At 41.9% G+C, this 15,297-nt stretch overlaps 1 protein-coding gene across 4 annotated transcripts in view; it reads left to right on the plus strand.

The window, feature by feature from the left end:
- Positions 1-15,297, plus strand: part of MTMR1 (myotubularin related protein 1) — a 111,694-nt gene that overhangs the window by 68,632 nt on the left and 27,765 nt on the right. For all 4 annotated transcript variants that reach the window (XM_068251023.1, XM_068251025.1, XM_068251024.1 and 1 more), the window contains 3 exons: positions 5,805-6,011; positions 9,461-9,553; positions 11,012-11,125. In XM_068251023.1, the coding sequence (XP_068107124.1) occupies positions 5,805-6,011; positions 9,461-9,553; positions 11,012-11,125 (414 nt within the window). The remainder of the gene's footprint in view (positions 1-5,804; positions 6,012-9,460; positions 9,554-11,011; positions 11,126-15,297) is intronic.

Here is a 15,297-nt window from a genome sequence, read left to right on the forward strand (position 1 = left end):
GACTTTGCAGTCGGCTACAGGTTCTACAGCAGGGATGGGCTGCACCTTAATGGGGAGGGTGCAGCTGCATTGGGGCAGAAGATGGCTAAACGGTTGGAGGAGATTTTAAACTAGGATCTGGGGGGAGGCGGGAGGATAAAGTCTCAATATGTAGACAAGATAAAGTAAAAAGACAGTGGGAGCCTAACATTATGGGGGGTGGAGAGGGGGGTGGGGACAGTGTAAAGATTAAGGAGGATGGTAAAACTTCAAGTAAAAAGGGAAAAAAGGTGGAGGGGTTTGTCTCTTTGTTAAGAATTCTTTTGCAGCTGTCCTCAACGATGAGATGGAGGAAGATTGCGAAGGTGTGGAGTCCGTTTGGTGGAAATAAGTTGCCAATTGCTTATTGGGGTATGCTACAGACCACCTCATATTAATGAAGCTGCAGAACTGCGATTACTACAGCAGATTGAAAAAGCTGCCAGTAAAAATGAGGTCATAGTTATGGGCGACTTCAACTTTCCAGACATTGACTGGGGTATTGAGGCTACCCATTCTGGTAAAAGCAGCAGATTTCTGGCAGCACTACAGGACAATTACTTGACTAAAATGGTAACGGAACCAACTAGGGGGAATGCGTTACTGGATCTGATCATTTCTAATAGACCAGATAATGTATCAAATGTGCAGGTTCAATAACATTTGGGAAATAGTGATCACAACATGATAACGTTTGATCTGGTGACTGATAGGCCACGGGGCAGCGGGACCACTAAAACTATGAATTTTAGAAATGCAAAGTTCAATCAAATTAGGCAGGCACTAAGTTTGGTGAACTGGGATAATGTACTACAAGGGAAGGACACTGAAGGGAAATGGCAAGCTTTTAAACTTTTTCTCAATCAATATTGTAGTATGTATATCCCATATGGAAACAAAATGTCTAGGAATAAAAAAAGGCCTCTATGGATGAATAGAAAGGTTAGGGATAAAATGAAGAGGAAACAGAATGCCTATACGGTTTTAAAACAGGAGGGGACCGAGGCTGCACTAAGCAATTATAAGGAGTGCAATAAAAATTGTAAAAAATAAATTAGGCTGGCAAAGATCGAAGCTGAAAATCAAATCGCTAGGGATATCAAATCTAATTCAAAAAAAGTTTTACAAGTACATTAACTCTAAAAAAAGAAAGGTTGACTGTATAGGACTCCTAAAGGATGAGGGTGGGAACTCAATGGTGGATGACCAAGGTAAGGCAGAGTTATTAAATGCTTTCTTTGCTTCTGTCTTCACAAAGGAAACAGCACTGTTGCAAATTACAGAGGCAGAAGAGTCTCAATCTTCTAACCGTAATATTAAATACTTAACGCAGGAAGAAGTGAAGGCAAGACTAAATAAATTAAAAATAGACAAGGCACCTGGCCCGGATGGCATGCATCCTCGGGTCCTAAGGGAATTAAGTTCAGTTATAGATAAACCCCTTTATCTTATCTTTTGTGACTCTCTTTCAACTGGCAGAGTCCCAGTGGATTGGCGTACAGCCCACGTTTTCCCATTATTTAAGAAGGGCAAAAAATCAGATCCAGGAAATTATAGACCTGTAAGCTTAACATCAGTTGTATGCAAATATTTTGAGTGGTTACTAAGAGATGCTATACATGACTTCATAGTAGAAAATAATCTTATTTCTCAGCATCAACATGGGTTTACTAAAGATAGGTCCTGTTTGACTAACATGCTCAGCTTTTATGAGGTAGTGAATGCTAATATGGATATTGGGAATGCTGTAGATGTGATATACTTGGACTTTGCAAAGGCCTTCAACACTGTTCCCCACAAAAGTCTGGTGCAAAAGTTGAGGATGCAAGGACTGGGGAAGAGTCTGTGTGCATGGATAGGGAACTGGCTAATGGACAGAAAACAAAGAGTTGTGGTCAATGGATCGTACTCAAAATAGGAGACTGTTAGCAGTGGGGTCCCACAGGGGTCTGTACTGGGTCCAGTGCGCTATTTTTGCAGATACAAAATTGTGCAGAATCATCAACTCTCAGGAAGATCGTGTCATATTGCAACAGGATCTGGATAGGATGGCTATATGGGCACATAAATGGCAGATGAAATTCAATGTTGAAAAATGTAAAGTCATGCATTTTGGTTGTACCAAGGGTCTAGCACCATACAAAATAAATGGGATACAGTTGGGGACATCAAACTTGGAGAAGGGCTTAGGAGTACTTATCGACAACAAGTTAAATAATCGTACTCAATGCCAAGCCGCTGCAGCTAAAGCTAACAAAATTTTGGGATGCATTAAAAGGGAAATAAAAACTCGAGATGCTAGCATAATATTGCCCCTGTTTAACTCTCTAGTAAGGCCACATCTGGAATATGGAATTCAGTTCTGGGCACCACATTACAAAAAAGATATTGCAGTTTTAGAGCAGGTGCAGAGACGAGCTACAAAATTGATACGTGGGATGGAAGGTCTCGCTTACCAAGAAAGGTTAGATAAACTGGGTTTATTTAGTCTAGAGAAAAAAGGCTTAGAGGAGATCTAATTAACATGTATAAATACATCAGAGGGCAATATAATAGCTTGGCGGATGAGCTTTTTGTCCTTAGGCCTTCTCAAAGGACTAGAGGACATGATCTGCACATGGAGGAAAAACGTTTTAGCCATTTATTTACAGTAAGAGTGATTAAGATGTGGAATGCATTGCCACAGGAAATCGTTATGGCAAACTCTATACCTGCATTTAAAGGGGGCTTAGATGCTTTCCTTGCGTTGAAAGACATCCATGGCTACAATTACTAGGTAATGCCTAATGATGTTGATCCAGGGATTTTATCTGATTGCCATCTGGAGTCGGGAAGGAATTTTTCCCTTTTGGGGCTAATTGGACCATGCCTTGTAAGGGTTTTTTCGCCTTCCTCTGGATCAACAGGGATATGTGAGGGAGCAGGCTGGAGTTGTACTTTGTACTGGTTGAACTCGATGGACGTATGTCTTTTTTTCAATCAAAATAACTATGTAACTATGTAATTTCTGTAAGCACTGCACACAGCCTTTTTTTAAGTTTCTGCCTTGCATGCACAGGTTCTCTTGAGGCTTATCTCCTGCACTCAGAGATAAAAGAAACATAGGAATCCTGGAGAGCTCAATGCTACACACCTCAGTGATTGATAAGGTTGTAGGACACAATTTTACACCTATTAATGCTGGCCATACACTGGTCAATTACAGGTAGTCCCTGGTTAAGGGCTGGTTCAGACGGACGCTTGCGGAGCGTTTACCGCCAGCGTTCGGGGCTTGGCGTTAAAACGCTCCCATTCAGCGTTTGTACCAAGCTTTCACGAGCGTTTACACGAACGATTCGTTCGGGTCACGCTTTTCCCTGGCGTTCAAGGAGCCCCTGGAAGCTACATGTAGCTTCCAGATGCCGTTAACCGCGATGTGTAATGTCCCCCTAGGGAAGAAAAACGCCGATCGCATCCGAACGCAACGCGAACACTGCTGAAAGCCCGAACGCTTGCCGCCGCGTTGCCAATGAACGAGACGCCTCCAAACATCCGTTTGAACCAGCCCTAACGAACGAGATAGGGACTGTAGGTTCGGCCTAAACCTGAATCTGTTCTTAAGTCGGAACATTGTGCCATCTCTGTCCCGTGTGCCCCCCTGTGCCTCCAGTGTCCCCCTCTGTGTCACCTCTGCCCCCTGTACCTGCTTATACAAGTTTTAAAGCCATTCTTTGAATGTTTTAAAATCGATTTTCGCAAAAACAAGTCCAATTGACGGGGGCGGGGCGTTCTTAAATCGGGCATTCATAAGTTGGGGACTACCTGTATAGGATGATTGATTGACCTATCGATTCTTATAATCGATTTAAACTAAATAAATTGATCGAATATGAATCGATTTTTTTCCCATACACTAGGGTCGATTTTTGTTCCATTTATCCACCTTTAATCGATCGGAGGCTATTTTCGGTCACAAAATAAGCACCTTGATGAACCGATCGAGTAATGGTCGATTGAATACATGATTAAATGATTAAAAGCTCTCTAGTCTTGTTCCATCGATTAAAATAATCCGACATCATTCATTTTGAGAATTTGATTCAATATTGGCCGATAAGAATCGACAACATCAAAATGACAACTCAATTTTTGATCCATTTGATTTATTTATTGGTTATAATAATCGAACAAAGTAAAAAAAAATCGACCAGTATATGGCCAGCTTAACACTCTCAGGCACTTTCTTATTTTTGAATGAGTTTGTTCCTAGTATGTCGAATAGTGTGGCTAATCTGTTGGAACTGAGGGGAACATTTTGACGCTTGTTCAGCTCTAAGGCAGAGCATGCATGCTAACAATCTCATCTGATCATTGCCTCACTTTTTTAAAGCACACCTGAACTGGGACAAAAAGTGTATTTTTACTTACATGGGCTTCTTTCAGCTGCCATAGTTTTTCACGTCCTTTGGTGCCCTTCGGGTTCCCTCTGTTGTGCTACTGCCCCGCAGAAAGATCAGGGACTGGAGCTCTAGTCATGAGCTATTGCATATGTGCAATCCTGTCTGTGCCTCTCCCTGATCGCGCTCCTGTGGCTTGGAGATTCTACACAACGGAGGGGACCCAGAAAACACAGAAGGACCTGAAAGACTATGAGGGGCTGGGAGAAGCCCTCGGTAAGTAAAATTCCAAATGTTTTTGTCCCAGTTCAGGTGTGTCTTATGCTCAACACACCATACAATCTTGGTTGTACAGATTTACCAGATCTATGTAGTATAAGGGCCAACAGATTTAAAATACCTTGAATGATTGATTGGATAAGCTCATATGCCACATCTAGATGGAGCGATCCGGCGGCTCAATTAGCCGCCGGATCGCCTCATCCGCATCCCAGCGCGTACCTGCCACGTCCCCGCTCGCCCGCGCGTGCGTCGGATTCGATCCACCCTCGTCCCCGTCGGCGCCGCTTATCTTCCGCTCGATTCCCTGCCATTGTCCCCTCGTAGGGAACGAGCAGGGAATCGGCGGTGACTAGCTCCGACCTGCCGGATCTTATCAATTAAGCAGCATCAGCGGCTTGATTGATAAGCCAAATCGCCGCCGGATCGCTACGTGTAGACGTAGCTAAATACTACATGAATGTGGTAAGATTGAACAACCAAGATTGTATGGTGTGTTTTGAACATAAAAGAGAACCTGAGCCAAAATTGGGGTTCAGAAACGCATATTTACCGAAGGCCTGTGGGTCCTATAGAGCAGAGTTCCCCAACCCTATCCTCAAGGCCCACCAACTGTACATAAAAACCACAAACATGCACAGGTGGGGTAATTAGTGTCTCGGCAGAGCTGATTAACAACCTCTGGATTTCCACAAAACATGCACTGTTGGTTTGCCTTGAGGACGGGGTTGGGGAACACTGCTATAGAGGCTTCCCAGGCTGTCCACTGGTCTTCTGCTGCTGCTCAGGACCCTCTTGCACGAGTATGGCTGCACCTGCGCAGTAGCACAGAGCTGCACATGCAAGAGCGACTCCAGCTTACTGCACAGCCAGTGCTTGTGCTTGGCACTGATCTGTTTACTGATAAGCCCTTGTTTTCAAGATCTTGAAGGCCTGCGAGCTGCAGCGGGGAACCGGAGGACTGCCTCTTCTTTGGCAAGTATGTGATTATGTACCTGAGCATTGGCTCGGTTACACTTTAAGCATTGTTTCTCATCCAGTTTTTTGCATTCTTTTTGGTTGCATTTGGGAGAATTTGTAAAATGCTTCGGAGTATACCTGGAATATCTCATCTTTTCTGTTTCTCTCCAGATGCTACTAGCTGGTGCAGTGAGGATTGCTGATAAAGTTGAGTCAAGCAAGACCTCTGTGGTGGTGCACTGCAGTGATGGCTGGGATAGGACAGCACAGCTGACGTCTTTGGCTATGCTAATGCTGGACAGCTATTACAGAACCATTAAAGGATTTGAGGTCTTGATTGAGAAAGAATGGATTAGTTTTGGACATAGGTTTGCTATGGTAAGTGCAGCAATAATGTGTGGTAATATGAAAAGAAAGGCTATAATAGAGACAGTTACCTTGTCATTACTGTATACATTTAAAAGGCAACATTCACACAAAACATTATTTTAATACAAGATAGTGTTACATGTATTTCCAGTAATAAATGCACATGCACTAAGAATTTTATTTTGTTTTGTACTGTAGTTGAATCAGTGTTACACTGGGAATACACCGTGAGATATTTTGGCAGATAGAGATGGTTCGATAGATAATTTCCGACATGTCCAATCTTATTTTCAATCGTTTTTCTGATCGATTTCTCATAGAAGCGAATGGAAATAGATAAGAATAACGATCGGAAAATTGATCAGAAAATCGATCGGACGGTTAATCAGCTGAAAACTTTCATTGTGTATTCCCAGCATTATACCTCTGCCTCTTACTTGTTGAAAAGGGAACCTGAACAGAGAGGCATATGGATGTTTCCTTGTAAACTGTACCAGTTTCCTGGCAGCCCTGCTGATCTCTTTGGCTGCAGTAGTGGCTGAATCTCATACCTGAAACAAGCATGCAGCTAATCCAGTCTGACTTCAGTCAGAGCACCTGATCTGCATGCTTGTTGAGGGGCTGTGGCTAAAAGCATTAGACGCACAGGATCAGCAGGAGAGTCAGGCAACTGGTATTATTTTAAAAGAAAAAATCCATATCCTACTCAGTTAAGGTTCCCTTTTAACCATGTCCCATAAGGAGACCCTCAGCGCACCTATTTTTGAGTTTGGTAGGTCTAATCTTATGCCTGGTACACATCATGCAATTTCAAATTTATAATCATTTTTTGATTATTTTAAATGGGTCCAATCCGATTTTTTTTTTTCTTTCAGAAATCAGTTATGACCCGTCAGAAATTATCAATTTAACCCATTGTTCTGATGGATATTGAATGGTGTGTACCAGCCATTAGGGAGGGATCACACTTGTCACGCCTCACAAGCGTTTTGCCGCACGATATGTGCGTTTGTCTGCAATTGAACGCATGTGTTTTTTTGTTGTTTTTTTTATTGGTGCCAGTAAATTTCAATGTGGATTCGCATGCGTTGTTCGGAAAAATAATGCAGGCCATATCTTTTTTAAGTGCTATAAAGAATCGCAGATGGTTCCTGAAAACACAGCAGCCCCTTAAGAAAGCATTACTTGTGTTTTCAATTATGATTTTGCATTGCGTCTAAACACCTGTGATTTCAACAAGTGTGACCCCTGCCTATAGGAAACAGAACCAGCAGCAATGAGTGAGTCTCTCCCCTGCTACAGTTAGTTCTTTATCCCTTTTTACTTTTCCAGAAAACAAACAAGGGGCTGATTTGATGTAACATAGTAAAATCTATTGTAAAATAAACTATAATTTAGTATTGTAGGTATCAGGTAATGTATGAACATTCATAATTTTTCTATAAAGAAAACCTGAGGTGTGTACCAAGCCCTAAAGGCAACGATAGCCATGCATTTTGCATTGTTTACAATCTACAACTACAAGCCCTGAGTGTTGTTCCATAAACAGACACAGGCTCACTTTAAAGGACAACTGTAGTGAGAAGAATATGGAGGCTGCCATATTTATTTCCTGTTAAACATTACCAGTTACCTGGCAGCCCTGCTGATCTATTTGGCTGCAGCAGTGTCTGAATAACACCAGAAACAAGCATGCAGCTAATCTTGTCAGATCTGACAATAATGTCCGAAACACTTGATCTGCTGCATGCTTGTTCAGGGTCTATGGCTAAACGTATTAGAGGCAGAGGATCAGCAGGACAGCCAGCCAACTAGTATTGCTTAAAAGGAAATAAATATGGCAACCTCTATCAGGCCCGGCCCTAGACTTTTTGCCACCTGAGGCAAGCTTTAAAGAAATCGCTGCCCAATGCCCTGGGTGTGAGGGGCCGCCCGAGCTGGAGGTGATAGCAGGCAGGAAGCGGGTATTGGGCCTAGCGGCGGGGAGGGGGGTCGGACCCCCCCCTCCCTCGCATGTGTCCCCCGTCCTCCGCTCCCCTCCAGCTTTAAAAAGTTACGTCGCTGGCTGTAGCTATAGGAGGCAACGGGCGGGGATCACTCACCTCTTCCTCGTTCCAGCCTGCGCTCCACTGACGTCACTTCCTGCGGCGTAGCAGGAAGTGACGTATTGGGCCTAGCGTTGGGGAGGGGGGGGGGGGTCTAACCCCCCTCCCCACCGCTAGGCCCAATACCCCCTTCCTGCCCGCTATCCCCTCCAGCTCGAGTGGCCCCCACACACACACGGACGGGCGGGTGCCGCCCCCCCAGAAGTGCCGCCTGAGGCAAAAGTTTCACCCCGCCTCATGGGCGGGCCGGCCCTGACCTCTATATCCCTCTCGCTGCAGTTGTCCTTTAAGCATATGCATTTAATATTGTGAGCGTGAAAATCTAGTTTGTTGATTAGGGTATCTGCACTTTTGCTGATTATGGTAAATGTAGTAGGCATAGGCTTCAATTCATCAAAGGGTGTTCGATAACAAAATCCCAGTCCTTAAAATACCGCATTCGGTATTTTACACTTCACTGTGCTAATTCATCAATATTTTCCCATGTGTGGTAGAGGTTCGTTAAGTTACCGAAGTACTACAGCTTCAGTTCATCAAAGGCTGTTAGATAAAGGCAGAGTGGTGCAGAGCAGCTTGGAATGTCTCTGTGTTGTTACAAGCTGATAACAATAGAAGGCATCCAGACATCCCTTTACATGTAAACGTGTGTTATATTTACTGTTACTTATACTGCCTCTGCTGCTCTGAATCTGTCCATCAGTGTTTCTTAACACTTTACTTATTTGCCACAACGTAGATAAACTTCCTGGAGACTTTACAAATGCCATGCTTGGTGATTTCACCACATGCATCTTTGTATATTCAAACAAGGACTCAAAGGGTTAAACCACCGAAGGACATCTGGGGATATCTTTTGTCCCGTTATCTCTGTTCACTGCCTGGGAGGTCTGGAAGCTTGTGTGGAGAAGCCTGTGTGACCTATCAGCAGCACTTGCAGGAGAACAGGGGCTGTTTCTATTGGCTGCCTGCTCCTGTTAATCATGAAAACATTCACACAGAAGGCTTTCGAAGCCTGTAACGACAGGGGAGAGCTGGAGATAAACACCGAATGTGCTAGCGAATGTGGGAACCTTGATGAATTAACATTTACTGACATTTGCTGACATGTGTTGAGCACAAGTCGGTAATTTATCTCATTGCTCTGTCATTTCAGCTTCTCATTCGGTAACAGCTTTGATGAATTAACATTTTCTAAAGTGCTTCGTTAAGTCAGCTGTTTTCAGCATTACCGAATGCGGTAATGCTTGATGAATTGAAGCCATAGTGTGGAAAATGTAGTAGCTAGTGATTCATTGTGCCATTACAGAATTGCAAGACGTTTGAAACATGATTTCTCTATGCTTTTTTTTTCAGAGAGTGGGCCATGGGGTTGACAATCATGCAGATGCTGACAGATCCCCTATCTTTCTTCAGTTTATTGACTGCGTATGGCAGATGACTAATCAGGTAACTGTTTTTGTGTGTACTGGTATTATGGTGTGTGGAGTGTTATCCATTACCATGGTGCTACAGTGTGGCAGTCACTGTTTGGGAGGAATGCCAGAAGATTTATGTTCATATTATTTCCTAAAGTTAGGAAATTAGGCAACAAAGTGAGACTCTGAAGATATTTTTTGCTAAAATAAAATTATTATTTACTGGGCAATTGTAAGCAGTGCCCCAGGAGTAAAGCAGAACCAGGTTAGTCTTACAGATGGAATGATCCTACCAACACTCAATACTGTTTTTGTATTTTATTTGGATGGTAAATACTGGGATGCCCTCCTGTAGCTGTACAAATGTGATAGAACAATAAAAGTTGTGTTTTAACCATACTACATTAAATGGGTAACCTTTATCATTATAATATATTTGTATATTCACTCACTGGCCTAAAGTGATGCATTATGAAAGTGCAAACTTGCTCTCATGTACTAGAGTATTGTATTATAGTAAGATACTCACAAACAAACAAGTGTACTGATCGGTACCCAAAGCTTTTGTAAGTAGTTTCCGATGCACTGCTCTGCCCCCCCCCCCCCCCCCATAGCTCCCCCCGCTGACCTTCAGTTAGTTGAGACTTCCAGATGGTTGAGTTCTGGATAAAAGGAGATTTACTGTGAATGGTGAGGGGTTAATAATTTCAATGATGGGCTCTGTCTTAAGGCGGATGGATGGGGGTGAAGGTGGCACAGGGTTAAATACTCACATGTCCTGACATCTTCAAGTCACAGATAATGCTCTGCCCTCTCCTTGGCTGTTCAGTCGCCGGCATGTTTCCTGCTGAAGCTCTTTGGAAACCTCTGCCTGGGTCTACAGCAGCTGTCCAGCTGGGAGCATGCTGCATAAAGGCAAATGGGTGTGGTCAGAGCCATGGCAACAGTTTTGTAAAAAAAAATTGCCAGGACCCACCCTCCAAGGGAGGCAGAGTAATCGCCAGCCTAGAAGAATGATGCTTCCTGCCCATCCGCCATTATTAAGACACAGTCTGTCATGACAGGCTCTGTGATTAATAGGACAAAAAGTAAGGATAGTAAAAATTGCACCCTGCAGAAAGAAGACACAGAGACAACAGGAGCCCAAATGGTGCAGTATGTCACAGTACCAGAAGTATGTAAAATATGCGGGTGGATTATACTCACAAGGGTGGAGTGCAGAAGGGCAACCAACCTCTAGAAGCAGGTGGAGATGTATAACCCCGACTCCACTCTGGTGACCAGACGGAGCTGGTGATGGTCGCACTCTTGATAAAAAGCAAACCTCAGATGACCTAGATTGGTCAAAGAGGGTTGATCCCCCAAAAAGGGGATCAATTCCCCTTTATCCTCTGTCATTAATAGCTTAGGTACTCTTTAACATACAGCATATCTTTATACAGACATTTTCAGAATTGTAAAGATTGAAGTATTTTTTTTTGTCTTGTAGTTTCCTGCAGCGTTTGAGTTTAATGAACTTTTCCTCATCACCATTCTTGACCACCTCTACAGCTGCCTGTTTGGAACATTTTTATACAACAGTGAGCAGCAGAGAATGAAAGAGGTATGTTCTACTCTCTGAGTGCAGATATAGCTATGGGATTATTTACAGAGCAAATGCTGGCTTTACTTCACTCTAGTGTTTTATCAAATGTAAAGCTTCTTCATATACTATATATCAATAAGCTGTAAAGTTTAACTCTTGGCACATTTGCTTTCTCGGTCCATTGTTGGCATTCAGTGTTGTTTGTGTATGAGCTTTTTTATATTCTCCTCATGTTTGCTTTGGTATCTCTTAAACCTGTGCATATGCTAATTGGACCCTCCCACAATTAGTCTTGAACTATAGTAGGGACATTAGATTATGACTATGATAGGGAATAGATTGAGAGCTCCGCTGAGGGACACGTGTTGGCACTACGTTTTCTCAAACACACTGTAGAGGATACATATGGATAACAGTAATTGATTTCAAATGAATTATTTATCTAGTAAGCACCTTTACCAGCTGCTCCCTGCTGCATAGACCTGCAGAGCTCCAGTATACAATCTTCCAAATCTAGGTTCACACACTCGAGATGTCACTCGTCCTAGACTTCCTTTAAAATGAAGGTGAGAGGGATATGAAGGCAGGCTGCCATATTTATTTTTTATTAGAACAATACTAGTTATTATTTATTATTATTATTTATTGTATTTATAAAGCGCCAACATATTACGCAGCACTGAACATTAATTTAGGTTACAGACAATATTTAGGGGTGACATACAGCAATATGACAATACAGGAATACAAGAAAACCAGATCACACACCATAGTATGAGTACAAGGTAATGCTTAGTCAGTCACTGGATGGAGCATAGAGATTAGGCAGGTTAGGTTCACTCAGATGCATAGCATGGGTGCACAGTAATGGAGGTGCAAGATCAGGTAGGACACAAAAGGAGGAGGACCCTGCCCAAAGGCTTACAATCTAGAGGGAGAGGTAAGGGCACGAATGGTAGGGGACCAGAGTTCAGCTGTAGGTTTAGAGCACTTGTGAGGGGTGGTAGGCCAGAGTGAAAAGGTGAGTTTTGAGGGCTTTCTTGAAGATGTTGAAGTTACCTGCCAGTCCTGATCATTGTCTGGCTTCAGTAGTGTCAATAATTAGTAGACAACCCTGAAACAAGCATGTGGATAATCTAGTCAGACCTGAGTCGGAACACCTAATTTGCTTGCTTGTTCAGGAGCTCAGAATACAAGTATTACAGGCAAAGGATCAGCAGGGTAGCCAGTAAATGGGTATTGTTTAATAGCAAATAAATAGGGCAGCCACCATATCACTCTCACCACTGGTTCCCTTTAAGGACCATCTTGAACAAGAATCAAGAAGAGATTCAATCAAACTCATGGAATCTGATGGAATCTGTGTACAGCACCAAACCTATCAATACTTTTCAGTGCAATACAGCAGTGGAGACAATACTCTCAAAACTTCCTTATCGTTATATCTGCTCACATTTTAGCTTCATCCATACACCTGCGTATAAGGGGTGCATTCTTTTAGACAATTTTTGTAATTCAAGCAAATTTGTTGATGTGAAAAAAGAAGAACCGAGAGCCCAATATGGTGTAGTATGTTAAGGCAATTGGATAATGGAACGAGTATAAATTAGATACTCACAAACCAGGGTTACCTCCAGGCAACCACTGTATAAGCAGGTGAGGAGATTAGCCTATCCTCACTCAGGATTAAGAAGTCGCTCTCTGTAGACTGGAAAACTAGAAGGGGCATCACCCTCCACCAAGGGTGGATATAAGCCGTGTTTATATTTGAGAACAGAGGCGCCAAAAGAATAAATAGTATTTAAAAGTTTTAAAAATTGTGTGGGAGGCAGTGGTGGACTTACCTCCCGCAAGCAGACACAACAATTGTGTATTCAAACAAAGGGAATATTTATTGGTATACTCCAAAGGTAGATCACAACGCGTTTCGCAGGTCAAGCCCGCTTCTTCAGGCAAATACAGGATGGAGCACACAACAGCAGTATGTCTAGGTAGCACTTGGCGCCTCAGTGCTACCTAGACATACTGCTGTTGTGTGCTCCATCCTGTATTTGCCTGATGAAGCGGGCTTGACCTGCGAAACGCGTTGCGATCTACCTTTGGAGTATACCAATAAATATTCCCTTTGTTTGAATACACAATTGTTGTGTCTGCTTGCGGGAGGTAAGTCCACCACTGCCTCCCACGCAATTTTTAAAACTTTTAAATACTGTTTTTATTCTTTTGGCGCCTCTGTTCTCAAATATAAACACAAATTTGTTGATGTGACTCAGTGCATCAGATATTCAAGTTTTGACCAACCATAAAAAAATAAATCAGTAAAGCTTACCAGAAGTTTGGACCAATTTTAAGCTTGAATACCGCTCCGTACTGAATCCTGTTACCAGGTAACAGTATATGGTGATAAGGTCTTTAGATTGTCCCCAGCAGTCAAAATGTCCATAGGAACCAGTCCGGATCCAGTGCAGATCGTGGTTAGACCTTATAATATGGGCGTAAACATTCAGGAAGCCTGTGTTACTTTATTGGTAGTGGGCACCGAAGCATTGCTGATTTGACGTGCCTAGTAACTTTATTATATATTTCTGACTGTGTTTTAGAAACCATTGAATTGGCATACGTTTTATCATTTTGCTCTGACACAATTGTACTATTGCTGAAATTGTTGATCTAGCAGGTTATGTTATGTTATTTACTTGCAATTTAAATACTAATAGAATGAAAACTCCTTGTATCAAAATTATGTCTGGAATTAGGCTAGCAAACCTGCGCAAAACTTGATGTAATAATAACATTGGGCCATATTCCCCATAACGCACTAGCAGCACATGGCACGTTTACCGATACTTTAACCAACGACCTCATTTGCTTTGCACAAATAGCACAACTTGCAATAACTAGCAACGTGCATCCGTACGCTTTCTGCACATGGCAGTTTTACTGCTATTTTTTGGCCATGGTTCACTTAATCTTACATCTTGGCCATTTCCTGATGCCTGTGAAGTAACAAACTCTTAACCACTCTGGTCCCTATGACATGAAAATAAGTCTGCACTCTTTCCCACAAAATCTTAGATCACACTGTTTATCTCTGACCTGACAACATCACTACAGAGTTGCAAAATAATGACATCAAATCCCCTCTTCTCCCAGGGAATTCAATGGCAGATTTAATTAGTAAACAAGTCTAAAATACACATTACAGTAGCAGATTGTACGCATTACTTAATTGTTACATATAATACATTATCAAAACAAATGAACTGTTTAAATAAACAATAAACAGGAGGGATATAGAAATAAAATGTGTGGGTTTAATGTACAATATAACTGTTTCCATTAAAGCTATAATGCATATATGTGGATACATTGAGAATTTTTTTCACTTTTTTCCTTATATTCCTTTTAAAATGCATAGAAAATAAGGTAATTACAAATAACAAATATCAGCCACAAAAAGCCTAACTTGTTCTGGAAAAAAAATATATAGCTCATATAGTTGTGATAATTATTGATAAAGTTATCGCCAAAGTAATCAGAGCTGAGCTGAACTGTGAAAATTACCAGTAGTAGTGGTTACCAGGTAGTGAAGTGGTTAAAATTAAATTCCATTTTTGTTTGAATACGGTATTTAAAATTAAAAACAAAAAAAATGCCTACAGCAAACATGTTGGCTCCCTTTAAAGACTTATATCTGTGCTACACATGTCCTTTTGTAATTTAACTTTAAAAAGTTACCTTTCTGATGGAAGTTACATACACTACGATTTTCTGAAGCTTGACTGTAAGCCATAATTTCATGTCATTAAAAACACAAAATCTTTGCCCACAGGTAATTTCCTTTTGGAACTAAGCTATACTACCCCTCTCCCAGATAGGTATATTATTGTCCCCCTTAGGCCTCTTGCACACTGCAAGCAAATCAGATTCCGATTCCGCTTTTTAATCAGTTTTTACCTCCGATTCAGATTCAGATTTGCAGTGTGCAGGGAGCAAACTGCAAATCTGAATCTGAATCGAAAGTAAAAACAGATTAAAAAGCGGAATCTGAATCTGAATTGCTTGCAGTGTGCAAGAAGCTCTAAAACCTAAACTTTGTGTGGTTGAGGTGAAGGGTAAAGGTCAGTGTTATTATAGAACATTCCTCAGGGAAACTCAATAGTACAATATGAAAATATCTTATTTTCTCA

Source organism: Hyperolius riggenbachi, chromosome 8 (assembly GCF_040937935.1).
Source record: "Hyperolius riggenbachi isolate aHypRig1 chromosome 8, aHypRig1.pri, whole genome shotgun sequence".
NCBI classification, from domain to species: Eukaryota; Metazoa; Chordata; class Amphibia; order Anura; family Hyperoliidae; genus Hyperolius; species Hyperolius riggenbachi.